Source organism: Lissotriton vulgaris, chromosome 4_1, assembly GCF_964263255.1.
Source record: "Lissotriton vulgaris chromosome 4_1, aLisVul1.2, whole genome shotgun sequence".
In the NCBI taxonomy this organism is placed as follows: Eukaryota; Metazoa; Chordata; class Amphibia; order Caudata; family Salamandridae; genus Lissotriton; species Lissotriton vulgaris.
Window position 1 is genome coordinate 2,016,574,298 of NC_141691.1, and position 20,493 is coordinate 2,016,594,790.

At 47.0% G+C, this 20,493-nt stretch overlaps 1 protein-coding gene across 1 annotated transcript in view; it reads left to right on the forward strand.

Moving 5' to 3' along the window:
* LOC147724885 (forkhead box protein H1-like) overlaps window positions 1–20,493 on the forward strand; it is a 69,311-nt gene that overhangs the window by 40,087 nt on the left and 8,731 nt on the right. Inside the window, exon 2 of the mRNA XM_086967081.1 lies at window positions 3,981–4,085. Coding sequence (XP_086823207.1) covers window positions 3,981–4,085 — 105 coding nt within the window. The remainder of the gene's footprint in view (window positions 1–3,980; window positions 4,086–20,493) is intronic.

The window sequence follows — 20,493 nt, forward strand, 5'->3', positions numbered from 1 at the left end:
GCTGTGACAAATTGCTGCTTATGTTTTTGACACGGGGATTGGTGTTTACTTTCCTTTCTCTCACTTGCAAAGTGAGAGGGTTTTGTAGTCACCCATGGGACAGTCTTGCTGGGGAACGGGAAGAGTGAGGGAATTTTCTAACTCACAACACAGTTTAAATACCTGTAAATTAACCTCTACTATCCGATCAAAATATCACCAGGAAAGCTCAAATGTTGCAAATGTGTGTAATTCTGTAGTGTCATGTAAACAAAGAGTTAATGGGATCCAAACCAACAGCTAATTTAGCGATGCACAGATGATAAACATTGTCTGGAACTCCGCACGTGATCTGCCGTGTGTGCCTTACTTGGTTCCAGAAGTAAAGCTGCACGTCGGCGCAAATGTCGTGGCAAAGGACAGTGCGTGTGAAGGACAGTGCGCTACCACACCATGCTGCAGTGCTGTAGTGATCTATTTGCGGAGGCTATGACAAGTGCACCATCAGCTACATACCACACCCTTACTACTCTCCCGATGATTGGGTGTGACCCATTTGCTACACATGTTATTTGTTGCTTCTCCAAATTTTCACAGTCCTCATGAGTTCAGTGATGCACTATTGATGGCAGCACCCCCACTCTGAAAATGGATTCAGCCCCACTTACACAAAGTCCTCAGAAGGCCTCCCTCACTCTGTCGCCGTCTCAGAGTCGGTGCTCAAGGGTTTCTGCCAGGTAAGCAGGCCTTTGACCCTCCCCAGAGTGTGATGAGGAGACCCCGGATTCTCTTGTATCTCACAGATATTCATTGGCCCTTGACTGACTGGGACGGCCCTTGAATGGTAGGGGATCCTCTCTACCGCAGGGGCCGGTGTTGCGGACCTGGCCTTGGCTCCTTTGGAGCACATATTCCAGAGACACGACTGTCTATCAATCGACTCTCGTACGGTCTGTGTACAGTGAGCTCTGCCCAGCACCGGCCAGCATGACTGGTAGGGCAGGGTGGGGACATGGGGGTTGCGCAATGGAGTATATATATGTAGGTGTGTGTATGTGTGTGTGTGTGTATATATATATATATATATATATATATATATATATATATATATATTATATCTCCATCCATCCGGTCCTGTATCTCTGCTCTCCTCGTGGGGCAGGAAGAATAGCCAGGCTCCCCAGACCAATCCCAACACTGCAATGCAGCGTTGTGATTGGGTTTGAGCGTCTTGGTACGATGCTCCACCAGGGCTTGCGGGTCTGGGCATGTTGTCCACACTGGCTGTAATGCAGCGTGCATGGAAAACAGGGAAGTGCGCATGACTGTTTTGGGCGGCCCGAGAAGGCCAACCAAACAGTCACTGTGCACTTAGGAGTGGGCAAAGCACTTATCCACTGCTCTGAGAACAGAGCAGCCCCGCCCACCCACCTGCAAAGGAAACCTAAAATGATACCTCAAAGTTATTATCATTTTATATTTACTTCACTTTACACTGCTCAAAAGCAGTGGGGCGATGCTCCTTCTCCATAGCGGAGGAGCCGCCACTGTCTCTACCGCCGAATGAGGTGTCTGCTCTGTGGAGCTCTCTTTGTGTCTCTACATTGCACTGTCTCTCTGAGGGAGCACCCATGTCTCTGTGGAGCACTAGCAGTCTGCACATCAGGGTGTCTCCATCATCATTGCCTTGGAACATTCTGAATTTAAGCTAATGTCTGTTCAGTTCGCTGATGTCTTTGCCCTCTGAGCCAGGTGAAGGAAGCCTAGCTGTTGGCTTTATTGGGGTGAGAGTTTTTCTGAAGGACGTTCTATAGGCCTAACGACTCTCAGGTTTCACTGGAAAAATAGCCGTCAATGAAGGTGCCTTCAACTATGGTTCTATTGACCAGAGGCATGGGATGTACGGTCTGAATCAAAGTCATCGACGATGAGGCCATTGACTGAGTTGAGCAAAACCAAAAGGGGTGATGGACAGAGTGTTGTACAATGCAAGCACTCATCCCCAGTCAACTGATCTGGGTTTAATCCATCATCATTCTTTAGCTCACTCCGCCACCTCAGTTCAGACATGGCCATAGGCAAATCAGCCTGACCCTGTGCTTCATGGGAACAGTCCAGCCCGAACTGCCAAGCCATGTCTTCCCTGGACCGGAAACAAGCATCCTGGGACCGGTTTCTGGCTAATTAGCCGTCATCAGCCAGGCTAGTTTGAATCCAGTGACAAAGTGAGCAAGGGACGCACGTCTGGGTATACCCTGCCAACTTAGGGCAGGGTATGCCCAGGATGCTTGTTTCTGGTCCAGGGAAGACATGGCTTGGTAGTTTGGGCTGGACTGTTTCCATGAGGCACAAGGTCAATACTGATTTGCATATAACTGTGTCTGAACTTGTGTTGCACATGAGCTAAGGAACAGGCACAGCCAACCAGATGGAAAGAGGTTAGGAATCTGGTTACCTTGTTAGATGGTGCTAGGGGGACCCCAAGTGTCAAAAAAGAACACCAAAAATGTAGTCAAGTGCTGGAACGAGGAAAAAGCCAGAGCTCTGAGGATTCCCTTTCTGTCACCATGACTTGGGGAGAAAATCAGCACAGCTCTGCCTCGGTGGGAAGCTTGGGCTCTGAGCCCCTTCACCACATGGTTGTTTCGGTGTTGCTTGAGCATATGGGACCCTGCCCAAGTACAACTGACTTCCAAATAGCCCCACCCTGATGATGGGGACTATTCGACCATGTGAATCTATGAAAGATCCAAGGTTGGAGAGTTGGGGTGTTTCTATTGTTTATAGTCACTCGGGGACGGTTTAAAATGTGTTGTGTTTTTTAAAAATCATTTTCTAACTATATCCCACTGTTAATGTGGTTCATTGCACCTCATTTGAGGTAGTGTAGCCCATTGAAAACATCTTTCTTTGGTCATTCCACTCTGAAAGTTCCGACTCCTACCCTGGTGTCGGTGTCAAAAGGCCGTTTTGATATGAGTACAATGTTTCCATGAAACCCCACAGTGTAACATAGACTGGCCCATTGTGCAAGTAACCTTGTCACCTACTGTCCACATTTCGCTGGTGTGGTGGACGTGGTTTCCAGCACCATTTTACAACCAGCATCTTGGTCTTGTTAATATGTTACTAAGGGGGTCTTTTAGACCCCGCAGAGAGGCTGTGACCTTCCCTTCCTTGGTGGCGTACTGTCCACTGTATTTCGAGTTCCCTGTGGGGTAGACCGGGATCTGTGCGCCTCCACTGAACCTGCCCTTATGTCGGCGTTGCTGAAGAGACTGCAGCTTTGAGCGTCCACCATGTTTTAGGCTGCCAAACAAGAACATGCTTTGTTTTTTTAAGAACACATTTCCAAAGCAGGAGTTTGTACTTGAATACCAAAAAAAAGAATGGGCCCACACCAGTTTTTGTCCATGCATGTGGTGGTTGCTGAGTGATTCTTTTACTTTGGGATGCCATGTAAAACATAAATCAGGGGCACAGAAATCTAAGATCTAATCTGAGGGTGGCCATCTATGTGACCGGACAGTCCGGTGGGTCTGGGGCCAGCAGAGGCTTTACCTCTGTAAATGGTAAGCGACTCTAACCGGAGCGGGAGAACCATGAGTTTGGCAGGGCCGGAGCATTGCTGACTTAGGACAGGGCTCCAGTTGAGACCACTCTAAAGGGCACTATGAGTCTGTTAATGCCACTGCATCGAAGTAGAGCCCGCTCGTCGGGTGTTAGGTAGTCTTCTGGCTGGTACGGTTACAGAATGGCCGCTAGGTTTATTCTGAACACTTGTGTTCTACACACTGTGGTCTTTCCCTCCCTGCTTGTATCACCAGGTTACATTGTTGCAGAACTGATGGAAGGAGTGAACTCTTGACTTTAAAATTGAGGCTAACACACAAACACCACCACCTGTCAGCCTTGCAGACGCCTCCATGCTCTGCTCACCCAGGTTTGTAGTCACCGGTCAGCCTTCTAAAGTGTGTTTTTTATATATTTTTGTTTTCCAGATACTGAAAGAGATCAGCACCCTCTTCCCTTTATTTAAAGGAGACTACCAGGGTTGGAAAGACTCCATCAGGCACAACTTATCCTCCAACGACTGCTTCCGAAAGGTAAGACTGGTAGACTTGACCTCGGCGTGGACAATCTGAGGTGAAGACAGAAGCCACGTGCAGCCAATACCTACTGTCCTGACTGGTAGAGGTGGGGGTTGTGTCTGTGGAGTTTGGTAATAGTAAAATCTATGGAATATTCATAGCGCCATGGCTTTTCACCTTCAAAGTGTAGTAAATACCAGAAGTATCAGGATCCCAAATGAATAGAGTTTTATGAGCCTAAAAACGTCTGATCGGAATGGATCAGTTAGGATATGTCTTTGATTGCTTCTTGCAACCAGATCTGAGATACGGTCCCACAGGGTACAATGCTAGTTTATCGGTGCAATGCAAATTAGAAGATGAGCATCTTGGTGCAATGGCGCCTGCTTGGTGTAAGTGAGCTTGTAATGGGCATCTTGCATGCCAGGCGTGTTTTATTTGTGGTGGTACCAGAATATATTGTAGGAGCGAGGTATGCCAATGTGCAGTTGTAGGTAGTACGGATTACTATGCAACAGGCCTCTTCTAGGGAGGCGTGCCTTCACATTATATTCACTGTCCTGTAAATTATGTGATGGTGGGACATGTTCTGTAGATGGTAGGCGATGTGTACAGGGTGGCTGGATTTTGTATGATTTTAAAGGATTGTGTGTGTGATCTCTCTATATCCATATCTATATCTATCTATATGTATGTGTGTGTGTGTGTGTGTGTGTGTGTGTATATATATATATATATATATATATATATATATATATATATATATATACATACATACATATCACTGCTCCAAACTGCACCTTACTTTGCACTCCCTGGGCGGGTGCCCGAACGCGGCGGTGCATGCCACGAAATAAATTGCGCTACCAATTCCGTTAGTTCCAAATAGGAACTCAGGAAGCTTGCATCGAAATCATTTATTTCAGCGAGGTATGAATAACATAACATAATAATTCATACCTCGCTGAAATAAATGATTTCGATGCAAGCTTCCTGAGTGCCTGTATTCCTGTTGGAACTAACGGAATTGGTAGCGCAATATATACATATACATATATATACACGTTTTGGTCATTTTTAGTGCACAAAAGGCAGCCCCTGTTTCAGGGTGGAAGGTAATTCAGCAGTTATGGCGTAATTTCTGTGAATAACAGATTTCATTCAATTGGGTGGAGTGGGGTATTTCTTTTGCTCGATTTAACTGGTATCCAAGCGTAACCTTGCTTACATTTAGAAAAGACCAATGAGGCATAGCAGGTAAGATTAATAGTCTTTATTCAGTAAATGCCCTGACACTGGGATGCGTGTCCTCTCGGTACAAGAAATACACCTCAACTGTCCTCCCAACCACCGTCCAGCTCTAGAACCTTGGGCATGTGCTTGCGGCCAAGAAGACAGCGCAAGGCATGTACAACATAACACGAGGCATGTACAACATATCACATCTCCTTTTTATCAACAGAAAAAAGTGCAATGCAATAGAGTGGGTGGATGAGAAGTAAGGAAGGAGTAGTGGGGAAGAGGCTGGGAGAGAGGAATGAGGAAAAAAACAGAGGAGAAAATGAGCTGGTGGACCATACAATAACCATGTGTAATACAGGCTATAATTATGACTGAAGGCCAAAGGATACAAATGGAAACAAGCATTTACAATGCAATGGTCTCATCTTTGTTAAAGTTAGAGCTATTGGCATTGCTCATGACACAGAGAGCCACACACACACACACACACACACAGACACACACACACACACACACACACACACAGCCACACATACACAGCCACACACACACAGCCACACACACACACACAGAGCCACACACACACACACAGAGCCACACACACACACACACACACACAGAGCCATACACACAGAGCCATACACACAGAGCCATACACACAGAGCCATACACACAGAGCCATACACACAGAGCCACACACAGAGAGCCACACACACACACACACAGACTGAACATAACTCACTGTTGGAGCATTCTTGCCGGTGGGACAGAGGTTTAATAACATCCCGAGGTCCGGTTATACACAAACACATTTTGGATATACAAACAGCCGCAGTGCGGGGGCTAAAGTGTTGCCACTCGGCCTCGGTCTAAGGGGAACGTAGCCCTCTTTCCAAAATTTGTGGGCGCGTGGGTCCGTCAACCTCCTGACTAGTGTACCCTGTTTGCTATGTTCAATTGACCTTAAAATAAAATATGATTTTGCCACATAAAAGAGATTAGGTGAAACGGAGATCTCACGAAATAAGGCTCTTCCTTCAGCCCCTCATCTGCCAGAAACTAATTATAACCACATATACCAAGTTATCACAAGCGGGACGTTTCAGGTTAGATCGCCTCTCAGTTCCTATCCAGACCCACAACTACCTCGACCAAACCGCACCAGGAAAACGCGCCCAACAATAAAACAAGGACCAACTCCAAATATGAACCCCCAGCTTCACCGAGCCCCCACCCACCCAGCCAGAGAATCCCTTTCACAACAGCAAGAGGCTACTTACCGGATTATACAAAGAATTACTGGAGAAGCTTCTACCGGGACACTGGCTCGAGAAGGCGCCCCCGGTACTGCTTACTTGCTCCCTGAACTCGGCGGCTGCAGCAGGGGAGCCTCTCCGGCGGGCAGCCCCGGCGTCGTGTCCGCACCCGCGCTCGCACAGTCCTCGGAGCTGCTGAATCCTGCTCGTCGCGGTCTCTGAAACTTCTGCGTGCGCAGCGGCGGTGGCAAACACCCTTCCCAGGCCACAGGAGAGCAGCTGCAGGTGATGTGGCTCATTCTTTTTTTCTTTGTACAGAATCCGTGTTAAGGCCGATTCCAGCACTGCATGTAAAAGCGACAATGGCACTGCCACCATTCAATAACCAGTGTATTTCCAATGCCTCCAACCCCTTCCGAATCCCCCTACATTTCTTTTATAAATGCAGCTCCCTTGCCCCCAAAGCCAGCAAAGCGAGCTCTGGCAGGAAAGCGGACCACGCCATGAACACCACCATGTTTCTCCGAGGTGAAGCACAAACTGCCTCGAAGAAACGCCCTGTCATTTTCGGATTCGGGCGTGTTTTTCTTTCTCTCCTCTTCCTATTGGCTGGAATGTAAAATTCCAGCCAATGGGAAGAGGAGAGAAAGAAACTAAAAAACACAGCCCCTAATCCCAAAAAGACGCGGCTTAAATGGACAGACGCCCCTCTCCTCCAATGGCTGGCCTCCGTTTAGGAAGCCAGACAATGGAGAAGAGGGGCGGGTTCAAGCCCCACTCTGAACATAAGATGTCGCCGGCGAGACTGCGCAAGCGCAGCCTACGCAGGCCGAGACCTAAAAAGGGGAGGTTATTCACACACAAAATCTCACAACCTTGCGGGTAATCTGTCTTTTGTACAGTGTCTGCTCACAACTGGTTCCCTTGGTGCTACTTCCCTCCCGTGGGGATCATTGTGAAAGGAACATCCTTGTTCAGCATTCACATCGTCTTTGTTTTGTATATTATTTTCTGTACTGGTGACGGGGTCACTTAGTGTCTCATATTCAGTCTCCTTACTGAGAGAATTACCACTTTTCTCATTCTGAACAACATCACCACTCGGAACAACCATTCTACTTGAAGATCGGCCTATAGTTTCATCAAGGTCCCAATCCCCACTGGTGTCATTATCCAAAAGCCAATCCTATTTAAGGGAGGTAGTGTGCCTGTGATACTCAGAACCAGTTTGCTGTTGAACCAACATCTCTTCTTCTCTGCACAAGGATAAGGACAAAAAATGCTAAATTTTTCCGTCACTTAAGAGAGCCAAATTGCAGACATTTTTCTTAACTACAAATGGTTGTGAAAAGTGACTCTGTCCCTTTTTGACAAAACCACTTTTTTTTACTCTAACTTTGTCATCTATGCGAATTCTAACCGGTTTACAACCATGTCTGGAATCGTAATACTTCTTGCTAGTAAATTGAGTGTAACAATTTTTCCTTAACCCCTTCTGTGGACCAAGCTACACTTTTATATGCTAACCACCCTACATTATCTTTGGTGATCAGGGTTCTACCCCTTAATAATACAAAGGGGCTCGAGCCTGTTGACTCAGATGGTGTAACTCAGAAAGCCCATAGGTTGTGCATCAATTCTTTCCTCCAAGAAAGGTCATTGTGGTAGGCAAGTTGGATAATGCCTTTTAAGACTCAGGTAAATCTCTTAACTGCACCATTACCAGCCGGGTGGTACAGAGAGGTGGCTTTATGAGTGAAATCATTATCCATCATGAATCTCTTGAAATCATCAGAGGCAAATTGGGGACCATTGTCAGTCACAATACCCTTGGGTAAACTTTCTTCAAAAATAATGATGGTCTTGGTATCAGTTTTATGTACAACCTCTACTTCAGGCCATTTGAAAAAGTGATCAACTAGAACAATGAAAAACAACTATTCACCGTTCTCCCAAATGGGGCCACAAATGTCCATACCTAATCTAGTCCAAGGCATGCTGGGGCTGGAAAGGGGTTGTAAAGGTGGTCTAAAAGTGCATTGGCATTCGTCAGAATTCTCACAAGCTGAGCAACTTCTTACTTTTCTTCTATTTCAAGATCTAATCCTGGTCACCAGTAGGAATTTTTGACTCTACTTTTAGTTTTTCAAATGCCTAAATGTCCTCTGTGGCAAATTTCGAGGAGTTTAGACCAAAGGCAAGCAGGGGGTATGACTTTTCCATTTCTTAGGATGAGGCCTCCTTCACATGACAATTCCTGTCTTAACTCTCAGAAAGTACGTAAGTGAGTGGGAATGATTTTTTTAATGGGCCAACCATCTTTTAAATACCCGAGGTAGATTCGCCCTCATCAGGCAGAGGCAAATGACTTACGGTCAGCATCAGTGTTTTTGACACCTGGAACTTATTGCAACTCATAATTGAAATCCATCATTTTGACAGATATACTTGCAAGGCGAGGTGAAGCACTTTGTAGTCCCTTGGTGGTGAGGACCTTGACAAGAGGCTTATGAATACTTCTAAGCGTGACACGGTACCCCCATATGTATTGCCTGAAATATTCCAAGTCCCATGCACATGCCAGAGCCTCATGATCTATCACCTTTCTTCAGTGGGTTTAATAGAGCGAGAGGCAAATGCAATGGTTCTTTTGTTTCCCATCTCATTGGTTGACTAAGAACCGCTCCAAGACCTCTACCACTGGCATCTGTGGTAACAATTCTATGTAAGGAAGGATTAAACCCCTGTAAAGGTGGTGCATCGCAAATGTCGTTCTTAATCCTAGTAAAGGCTTCTTCACAAGCAATAGACCAATCAGACTTATTCTTTTGTTTTATAAGTTGTCTTAAAATGAAAGTTTTAGTGAAGAAATGTTGCACAAATTAGCAAAAAACTCCAGGAGACCTAAGCAGGCTCTAGCGTCATTTTTATTTTTGGGGGAGGGAACTTCTCTTATGGCAGACAGCAGTTCTCTTATTGTTTTGATGCCCTTCCCACAAATCTTGTGTCCTAAATATGTGACGCTGGTCTCAGCAAATTTTTATTTATGAATATCAGCAGCAAGACCATTGTTTTCGAGGATAAATAGAACTTTGGCTAGTTTGGCATCATGTTCAACACTGTTAGCGCCCATGACCATAATGTCACCTTGAAAAATTAAAAGATTGGGTTAATCTTTAAAAAGTATCTGCATTAATCTTTGCAACATAGCCGCGGTGGAGGCCAACTGAAAAAGTACTCTTTTCAATCTAAAGCAACCAAATAGTGTCACAAATGTGGTGAGGCACCTACTGTCGGGTTGTAGTGCGACCTGATGATATGCTGTAGTGAGATCGATAGTGGAAAACCACTTGATGCCATTAGTGTGTGACATCTAAATGATTTTTGGTGTTTTTACTGTGATCGTGGAGGTCCACACATAAGCGAAGTTTGATATTAGGTTTTTTTAACAATGACTAAGGGTGCGACCCATTCTGCTGATTCAACAGGTTCAATTATGCCATATGTCTCTAATTTGCAATGCTCAGCTTCAACTTCACTTTAATGGACAAATAATATTCCTGGACTTACAAATACATAGAACCTCATTTTTTTGTTGTTGTTGAATTTTGTGATGGAAAACTTTAAATTTTCTAATGGTATCTGAGAACTCTGGGATACTTTTTAACAATGATGTTCTTGTATTCATCCTCAGATTGTCAGGATAGCACAGGATCTGGGCTATTAGGATCCAAAATGATGCCCAATTTTCCTTGGTCCATTCAACCAAGTACTGAAGGACCAACAACAATTAACCCAACATTTGTCTGTCTTTGAATTGAAAGCACAGTTCCCTGTATCCTGAAACATCCATGGGTTAAACTGTGAACATCTTGGGAGAGATGTCAGGATTTACTAAATGTTTTCCTATGACGGGTTCAAATTTTCCTACCCAAACATTTTTATTAATAATGGTCTACGGTGAACCAGAGTCTGCTACTATGGAGATCTCAATATCCCCGATATTTAAATCACACATTGGTTTCTTACTTTTACCATTCACATTTAGCATGTGTTTATCAACTTGTAAAACAAATAGGTTCACGTCACCCTCATCAGAAGAATATATATCATCATAGTCTTCTGGTACAGCAAATGTCATGTTTGCATTTCTTTTTGGTTTACTTTGACACATTTTTTTTAAAATGTCCTGTAATACCACATTAAGAACACTTTTGTTTAAGTGCAGGGCATTTCTTATCAATTGCTAGGTGAAACTTGCTACCACACCTAAAACATTTCCCGTCTTTTGCCAATTTAGTTTTGGGACAAAAATCCTTCTTCAGAGAATTCGTATCCTAATTTGATTTTTGTGTCACGAGTTTCTGACTCTAGTGACCGTTGGCTGTTCCTCAACACAGGTTTTTTTTTTCTTCCAACAAGACTGCTTTGGCACATCTTCCTGTCAACTCTGCACCTTTGACAATGTCAATGACTTCTTGAAGAGATGATTCACCTTTTACCCACAATTTCACTTGGATGTTGTGATTTGCAGCCCGCATCACGGATAAATTCATCATGTAGTGTGCCAAAACGGCACGATAATGCAAATTTTAAGAGTGCAGCAACGAAATCCTCAACAGATTCTTCAGTTCCTTGTTTGCGATGAAAACTTTTAATCTATTAACAGATGCACACACTGTAAGTTTTAGGTATTTAGACACATCTTCAAGTGCTTTGGTGTATACATCACTTTAATCTGCCGGTCTGGGTTTCTTGTTGATATGATTGTAAATTTTCATTACTTGTGCTCCTAAACACTAAAGTAATATTTTCGTCTTCCTTTCTGGAGTAAGATCGTCATTGTCGAAGGTAGAAATGTACTTCTCAAAATATTCACATCATTCTTCCCACTCGAGAGAGGGATTACCCTACGTGGGAATAAAAGGTTGTGAATGGGAGAGGTTCCAAATATTACCTGAAGTCATAGCGGAGAGAGAAAAGATGAGTGAAGAGGAAGTGAAGGAATGAAGAGAATGAAATAAATGTTCCACGGTAGCTGTAGAGCTCTAAGATAAAAATGAGGATAAGGCAGGACTGCCTGAGCTTAAAAACTGATAAGCTGTGTGTATCAGCGAGTCATGATGTACCAAGCGAGTTACAAATGATGATGAAGCAAACATTAAAAAAAATCAAAACTGTGTGTATCGGCGAATAGGATTAAAACTGTACGCTTAGCATCGAACACCTGCTTGTGTAAAAATTGAATGATTTCCTGATGGCACACAGAAGGGCAGTATAATATGTAACCCTTCATAAAATGGCACAGAAGATGAAATTGCTGACGGTCTAAGTAAGTTGAAATTTGAAGTACTTACAATAAAATTTGTAGGAATGAATAATACTAAGTAAATGCACTTGGAAGTGTGTGCATCACTGAAGGAAAACCCACAAATGTTGATAACATAGGGCCTCATTTATGAAAGCCTTGCGCCACCGATGCGTCATTTTTTCCCATGTTAAAAGTGACGCACCGGCGGCGCAAGGCCTTCATAAATAAGGCCCATAGTGTGTTACATACACAGTGTAATGTACAATTGGCAAATATGTTGGTAACACAAAGTGTTACAAATAATTGGAAATTCCAGGAAATAACTGGATAGGCTTTAAAGTGTGTGCATCACTGATGAGGAGAAATGTGCTAGTCGGTAACAGTGTTACATTAAATGGCCGCCACGCATTTGACACATTGCCCAATCGCTGCTGGAGCAAAGTCACCGAAGACCAGCTAACCACCACCCTCGCCCAGACCCCACCCACCGACCCAGACACCGTCGCCCACAACTTCAGACAGTGAATCAACGACTGTGCCAACACCCTCGCCCCACTCAAGAAACCCTCCCACAGCCACACCAGCAAGAAAGCCACCTGATTCACCGAAGACCTCCAGGCCTCCAAACACACATGCCAAAAACTGGAGAAGAACCAGCTCCACGAACAAACACCAGACAGCTATGCAGCCCTCAAGAACGCCACCCGCAAACACCATCACCTCATCAGATCCGCCAAGAGGGCCTCATTCAAAGACCGCCTAGATAACCACGCACACCACAGCAAAGAGCTCTTCAACATTGTGAAGGAACTATCCAACCCCAGCTCCAACACCGCCATTTCACCTTTGCAAGACCTGTGCGACTCGCTGGCCACCTTCTTCCACCGCAAAATCACCAACATCCATGACCACTTCAAACTCACGAGCGCCCCGACAACCACTGAGACTTCCGCCCGCATGATCACCACCCGCACCAACCGCCTGCTCTCCTGGACCAACATCAATGACGAGGACACCAGCAAAATCATAAACACCATCCACTCCGGATCACCGCTACGCCCTTGCCCATGCCACATCTTCAACAAAGCCAGCACAGCCATCGCACCCCATCTCCGGAAAGTAATCAACATCTCTTTCGAGACCGCAACCTTCTCGGAAAGCTGGAAGCACGCCGAGATCAACGCCTTACTCAAGAAACTCAAGGCGGACCCCAAGGACCTCAAGAACTTCCGGCCCATCTCCCTTCTCCCGTACCCGGTGAACGTCATCGAGAAAACTGTCCACAAACAACTGACCGTTACCTTGACAAACAACTGACCCGCTACCTTGAGGAGAACAGCATCCTGGGCCTGTCCCAGTCCGGGTTCAGCAGCAACCACAGCACCAAAACCACCCTCATCGCCGCCACTGACGACATCCAGACCCTGCTAGACAACGGAGAAACAGCGGCCCTCATCCTCCTGGACCTGTCAGCCGCCTTCGACGCAGTCTGCCACCGCACACTACGAACACGCCCACACGACGCCGGGATCCAAGAGAAGGCCCTGGACTGGACCACATCCTTCCTCTCTGGCAGCACACAGAGTGTTCGCCTCCTTCCCCCCGCCCCCCTTCCGCTCCAATGCCACCAAGATCATCTGCGGCTTACCCCAGGAGTCATCCCTCAGCCCAATGCTGTTCAACATCTACATGGAACCTCTCGCACATGTCGCCCTACAGCACGACCTCAACATCATCTCTTACGCCGATGACACCCAGCTGATCCTCTCCCTCACCAAAGACCCTCACACCGCCAAAACCAACATCCACGAAGGAATGAAGGTCGTTCCCGAATGAATGAGGAACAGCCGTCTGAAGCTGAACTTAATATGGAGGTCCTCATCCTCCGCTCAACCCCTCAGCCTGAGACGACTCCTGATGGCCGACCTCCCTGGTAGCAGCACCAACACCCACCGACTACACACGCAACCTAGGGGTCATCCTCGACTCCACCCTCTCCATGACTAAGCAGGTCAACGCCGTCTCCTCCTCCTGCTTCAACACCCTCTGCATGCTCTGCAGGATCTACAAGTGTATCCCCACCCAAACAAGATGAACGGTCACCCAGGCCCCCATCAGCAGCAGGTTGGACTACGGAAACGCCCTCTATGCAGGAACTTCAGCCACACTCCTGAGACCGCTGCAACGCATCCAGAACGCCTCTGCACGTCTAATCCTCGACATCCCCTGCCGCAGCCACCTCACACAACACCTGAGAGACCTGCACTGGCTCCCCCTCAACAAGAGGATAACCTTCAAGCTCCTCACCCATGCACACAAAGCACTCCAAAACACCGCACCAGCATACCTCAACAGACGACTCATCGTCTACACTCCCACCCCCCAGCTCTGCTCCACCGGCCTCGCACTCGCCGCAGTCCCCTGCATTCAAAGAACAACTGCCGGTGGCAGATCTTTCTCCCACCTCGCTGCCAAGACCTGGAATACCCTGCCCACCCACCTATGGCAGACCCAAGACCTGATGACCTTCAGAAGACTCCTCAAGACATGGTTCTTCGAGCAGTAGCAGCACCCCCCTGCCCCCAGCGCCTTGGAACCCTCACGGGTAAGTAGCACGCTTTACATAATGATATGATTTGATTGATTGATCTAGAATGGCTAACGCGTACGTACGTTCCAGTGACGTCACACGGTAATTCTAGATGCGCCGTCAAGCTGACAAGAGAAGTCTGAGCGGAGGCGCCAATGAAGCCTAGTGTCAAGCAAGCGCACCAAGTGCAGCAACCACCTATAAGCCTATGTGTTGCTGGCAAAAGAAGGCAAAGTACGGTGTAGGAACAGCAGGCTTAGGACCAACAGCGCTGAGGCAGGGCAGCAAATCATTCGGATCTCTCCGCATATTAGAAGAAGCTGGAGTCTCTTGAGACCCGGAGGCAATTGCTGCACCAGCAGCACAACAATCTGGAATCAGTGCAGGAAACACCCCCCCACAGGAGCAATAACTAGGCAGGCAGCAGTTCATAAGTGGCACAGCAGGTTTGCCGTAGTGTCGGGGCAGGTCGTTGTCAAATTTGTAAAGACGAATGAGGCGTAGCAGGTAAGCTAAATAGTCTTCATTGGGAGGAAGGGGTGACTGGGGGGGGGGGATTAAAGCAGACCAATTAAACTTGAATGTGGAAAAGGCCACTTTATTTGGAACAGGTGCGCATCACAATTTATTAAACCTCGGCAAAAGCCTTCCAAAACTAAACCTCACTAAATAAATAACCTTAACCCCGCCCCCACCCCCTCCCCATAACTTTCATGACCCCTCCCCACCCATACAATACAACATTTCAAAACATTACATCATCATTATAAAACATTACATCATCATTATAAAACATTACATCATCATATCCACCCCATAACTTATAAATACCAGGCCCTCCGATAACCAAATCACATGCCTGCCCCTTCACATCTGTCAAACCCCCCAAAACGTGTAATCAGAAAACCAATGACCAACCAATCCTTTCCTTGCTGATAACCCAACCTGACCATTAATAAACCAAAATCTGCCACAAACTGCCCTGAAACAACTAGACCCCGCCACCCAGGAAGGTGGGGGGGGAGCAACACTACCCCCCCCTTTCTGCCCCCCCCAGTAGGAAAAAAGGGAGCGCCCAACAATCATTCACCACTGCACATTCAAAGATCTAGCTAAGGCCTTTCTCAATTCCAACAAATACAGGTCCATTCCTACCCTAGATAAATGGACTCCGTCATCCCTGAAAAATTCCACGGACTCAAAACGTATCTCTCTATGAGACACCCTTCCAAAACCCAATGGACAGCAAAATCTGGAAACCTTGGCGTTCACCTTCTTCCTCGCCCTGTCAATCACTCTAGGATTCACCGCTCCTCTCCAAATCCTACGCGGGACCAATTCTGTCCATAAAACATGACAACCAAACCATCGTTCTTTAATGACAGCTAAATCCTTCTTAATCGCCCACAACAATACCACTCCTTCAGTTGCGCAAAGATCGTTCTCACCCAAGTGAATAACCAATATATCCGGGCAACAAATCCCAACCACTCCTTTATTGAGACATGGAATAAGTTCCCTCCAAAGCATCCCCCCTTTTCCTTTCCAAATAATGTTAAACATTTTATCATTGAAACCTAACATTTCTCCAAAATAGCTTTGAGCCGCCTGAACCCGGGCCCATTTGATGAACGAATGCCCCACAATCCAGACTGTCACCACTCGAGACCGGGGCCCAGCTACCGAACCTGTAAAGGAAAAAACAGTGAATACTCAAGGCAAAGAGGATGACGCATGCGCCTCCCCCGCGTTGCCCCGCACATATCATTTAAAGCACTGAGAAGACCAGCGTTCCAACCGCATGATGTCCTTCTGAGACCACCCTCTATTGAATGCTTCTGTCGCAGCGCCAATCCTAAAAGAATGCGTTCCATAGTGATCCCCTCCAAGCCAATCTTCTGTAAAGCTTTATGCAACACCATGCGAAATTGATAATCTGTAACAGGCGCCTTATTAATGTGCTGAAAAACAAGATCACAATGCAGACCCCCAGAAAGCGTGCGTCAACGGCGAGCCAAACGCAATGGACAAGTAATTTGTGGTGAACGAGCCTCCAACCACACCCCTTTCCCCACCTTCTTCTGATCAGTCTTAGAGCTAGCAAGCCACACATGCACACCCTCTTCCGAGCAAAAAACACCCCTCCAGTAAACCCCTCCCTTAGATTTAGAACCCAGCGACTCCGAAACTCGGAAGGCCCCAAAAAACATGAAAGCCATCAACATGGCAAACAAACAAGTCTCAAAGTCATCTCTGTAAACAGAAGGCAAAATCTCTAACAGCCGGGCCAGCGTCTGCCATGATAAAGGGGCACAAAGCATTTTTGCACCTCCCCGCTCCCTGGTCCAACCTTCAAGCATTCTCTTACCAATCTCACCAGCCGAAGGAGAATAACCCCAAAAAAGCTTACCCATGAAGGAAATTCCTGTCAACTTCCCTGCAATAGTCACCCTAGACAAACCCTTATCCATAAGATCCCAGATGAACTGAATCACATCCTCCGAACGACGCCAATTCTCCTCTCGCCTGCATGCGCCTGATTCCGAGAACTCTTTCCATGCAAGAGAATATGCAGCTCGCGTGGACACAGACAAAGAACCTACCACCAGCTGTAATACCCGACGTTGCCTACGTGCCACAGATGTATTGGCATTGGGGTCGGTGATCTGTCCGCCTCCCTGGCCAGTCCACGGATTCTCCCCCACTGTGAACGAGACAAAGCATCCGCTATGTCGTTGTCCACACCAGGTATGTGCAAGGCTCGAAAAGTAATGTCATGTTTCAAACAGCCAAGTACAAAAACTCTCAGTAGTTTCAATATCTGCTCATCCCTGGCTGACTGTCGATTAACAATCTCCACCACAGCCATGTTATCCACACGAAACAGAACATTTTTATGAGCCAGCTCCTCTCCCCAAAGTGTCAATGCCACTAGTAACGGAAACAGCTCCAGAAATGTGATGCTCCTTCCACCATTCAACCATTCTCTGGCCATTTCTCTGCACACCATCTCCCATTCCAATACAAACTAAAGCCCTCGCTGCCCGCAGCATCCGAGAACATTTGCACATCCCATTGAAAATCCACATCTCTGACCAGTGGCACACCATTGAATGAAGTGAGGAAAAAGGACCACATTCGTAAATCCTCCTTGACACCTGCTGATAAGTGTACACGATGGTGAGGCAAATGCTGACCAGCCAGAGCCCTGCCCAACCTTCGACAAAAAGTCCTCCCTGCTCTCACCACCCTGCACGCAAAATTGAGGTGTCCCAATAACACTTGAATCTCCTTCACCGTCCCTTTCTGTTTGGATAACATAACTCCCAACAATTCCAGCATCTTTACTTTTTTGTCAGCTGGCAAACGAGCCCGCATTGCCACTGAATCAATTTCAATGCCCAGAAATGAAAGGACTGTAGCAGGACCCATCGTTTTCTCTGGAGCTAAAGGCACACCCAGCTCTTCCATGAGCCCATGGAAAGTGTCCAGAGCTGTCTGGCACTCCGCGGAGCCTGGGGAACCAACAAAAAAGAAATCATCTAAGTAGTGCGTCACAAGTGTATGGCCTGAAAGGTGCGTAAAATGCCACTGCAAGAAAGTACTGAAGCATTCAAAAAGAGCACATGACATGGAGCAACCCATCGGTAATGTTTTGTCCACGTACCATTTTTTCTCAAAATGGATGCCCAGAAGACATCAGCCATCTGGATGAACTGGAAGCAACCGAAATGCAGACTTAATATCGCATTTAGCCATCTCTGCAGTTGTGCCCGCGATCACTACAAGTGACATGGCCACGTCAACTGAGGAATATGAAACCGAAGCAGCCTCCTCATCGATTAAATCATTCACTGAGGACCCCTCCGGCCATGACAAATGCTGAATAAGCCTGAACTGCCCTTGCTCTTTCTTAGGCGCTACGCCAATAGGTGAAATTATCAAGTTGTGGATCGGCCAGTCATTAAAAAGGGCCTGCCATCCGACCTTCACGCACTTCTTTGCTCAGCTTTTCCCACACTACTGCACTATGCTCATAGGCTGATTTCAAATTTTCCGCCCAACGCCTCTGCCTTGGCCCCATATAACCTAGATGAAAACCAAATTGAAAACCTTCCAATAGCCTCCTCTTAATTCCAGCATCCTCATAGTCCTGCAAAGCCCGTTGTAATTGTTGCAGCTTAACCGGCGTATGAGCCCTTTGGCCCAGAACCCTGCGCACCTCTACCTCCCCGACCCCCTTGCAACTGCTGTGAATGTCCTGAAGCACCTGCACCTGTCTGATTCCCCTGTTGATTACCTGGAGGTTTAGGCCCCCAACATTTAACAACGGGGTGTTGCCTACCGCAGCCAGAGCATTCATGTCTAAATTTGCAGTATTCCCTAGTGCACAACCCCTGATTGAAGTCCCAGCAAGTACCATTTCCTGATTGTGTAGCTGAATTGCTCCCCACCCCGGGTGGGCTTAGCCTGAAAGGGCCGATAAATTAAAGGTAAATCATTGGCTGTAAATATGGCTTTACCCGCTGCAGCTGCCCCCAACGTATGCTGCCACAAATCCGTATCTAACTCCCCCCACTTAGCCTCTGAATCCCATGCCATCCTGGCCCTAAATTCCTCATCATATTGGGCCCATGCATACCCGCCTCCCGTAAGCTGCGCTTTTCTAATCTCATCCATATATTTGAATATCGAACCGCTGCGCTCTAGAAATTTCTCGCAGTAAACACTTGCGTATATTAAAAAAGCCAACGTCCAATTCTCTATAGTCAATGGAACTTTAGGGCGTTTCGATAATTCATACTCCTCCTCCTTAGAACCTTCTTTAGACCTGACCTCACGGTGGAGAAGCTTCAATATCTCTACATACTCACCCTTCCAGATGTGCTCCTTCGTTGCCAACATTAAATGAGCTCCCAAAGGTTTAGTGACTCCCATATAGGGAAGTTTTTTAATTTTCAACTCCTTACTGTCAAGTGACTCTTTAAGTCCCCCCGCAGCCTCAGTGTTTGTACTGCTTTCAACCTTACCTCCCGCCGACCCAAGAATGTCATCCGTGCCCACACCTGTGTCTTTTACGTACTTTCCTTTCAGCAATCTCCCTTCAACAACCCCCCCAAACTCCACTGCCGTCCCCACAGATACCATTTTAGGCTTGGCCTGTGTAACTGCCTTCTCACCTGGCTCCAAAGACACTGCCCTCGCAGACTCCACCCGTGGCGCTGAAAAATCCAACATATTCCTTCCTCGAGGAGCCCTGACTGACGGGCCGCGCTCTCGTCTCTCCCTTGACGGCCTGCCACTGACGGAACCTGAAAAACATTATGTGACAAATGAGAGGGCTCCTCCCCCCCCCCTCCCCCCCCCCCACCATCTCGCAATTCACCCTCCTCAGGACTCTCCTCGACATAATCCAGCAATACGGGCTCCATCTCTGGGAGCCCCTCAGTCTGAAAAGCAACACCTCAGGTCTTACCCAACCCGTCATCAGCAACATTACACTTAAACTGATAAGAATGTCCTCCTGGAGGGGGAGCAGACTGTACCCGCCTGTACCTCCCCATGTGCTGCCTCTGTAGCTCCATAGCCGACGGTAAGGTAGACCACCTAGACCTGCTATTCGTTGGGGCCAGCGAGGTCGCGCCAGACCTCCGTGTGCTGACCGCGATGGGCTCCCTCAGTGGTACGGAAAGTGCCGCGCTAGGCTCTTTCCTCACCTTACCTCGGTGAAACTGGGCTGAACCACTCCCTACTGAGTCCGGACTGCCGCGCCAAACCACATCCTGAAAAGAAAAAGTTTGGACTGGTGTGCTGGGGTCCCTAATAAAAGCATCCGTCCCAGTACCTGGCCGTTGAGAAACTACTGAACCAACTGACCTCCCTTGTAACCTGTCCAAAGACAACACCCTGCCTGCACTCCTCCCAGGTGGACCCCTCACAGGTGAATCACCCACCACTTCTTCCTCATCACTCCAATTCAAACCTGCTGATGCCACCACCGAAGACGAATTCTTGCCCAAAACT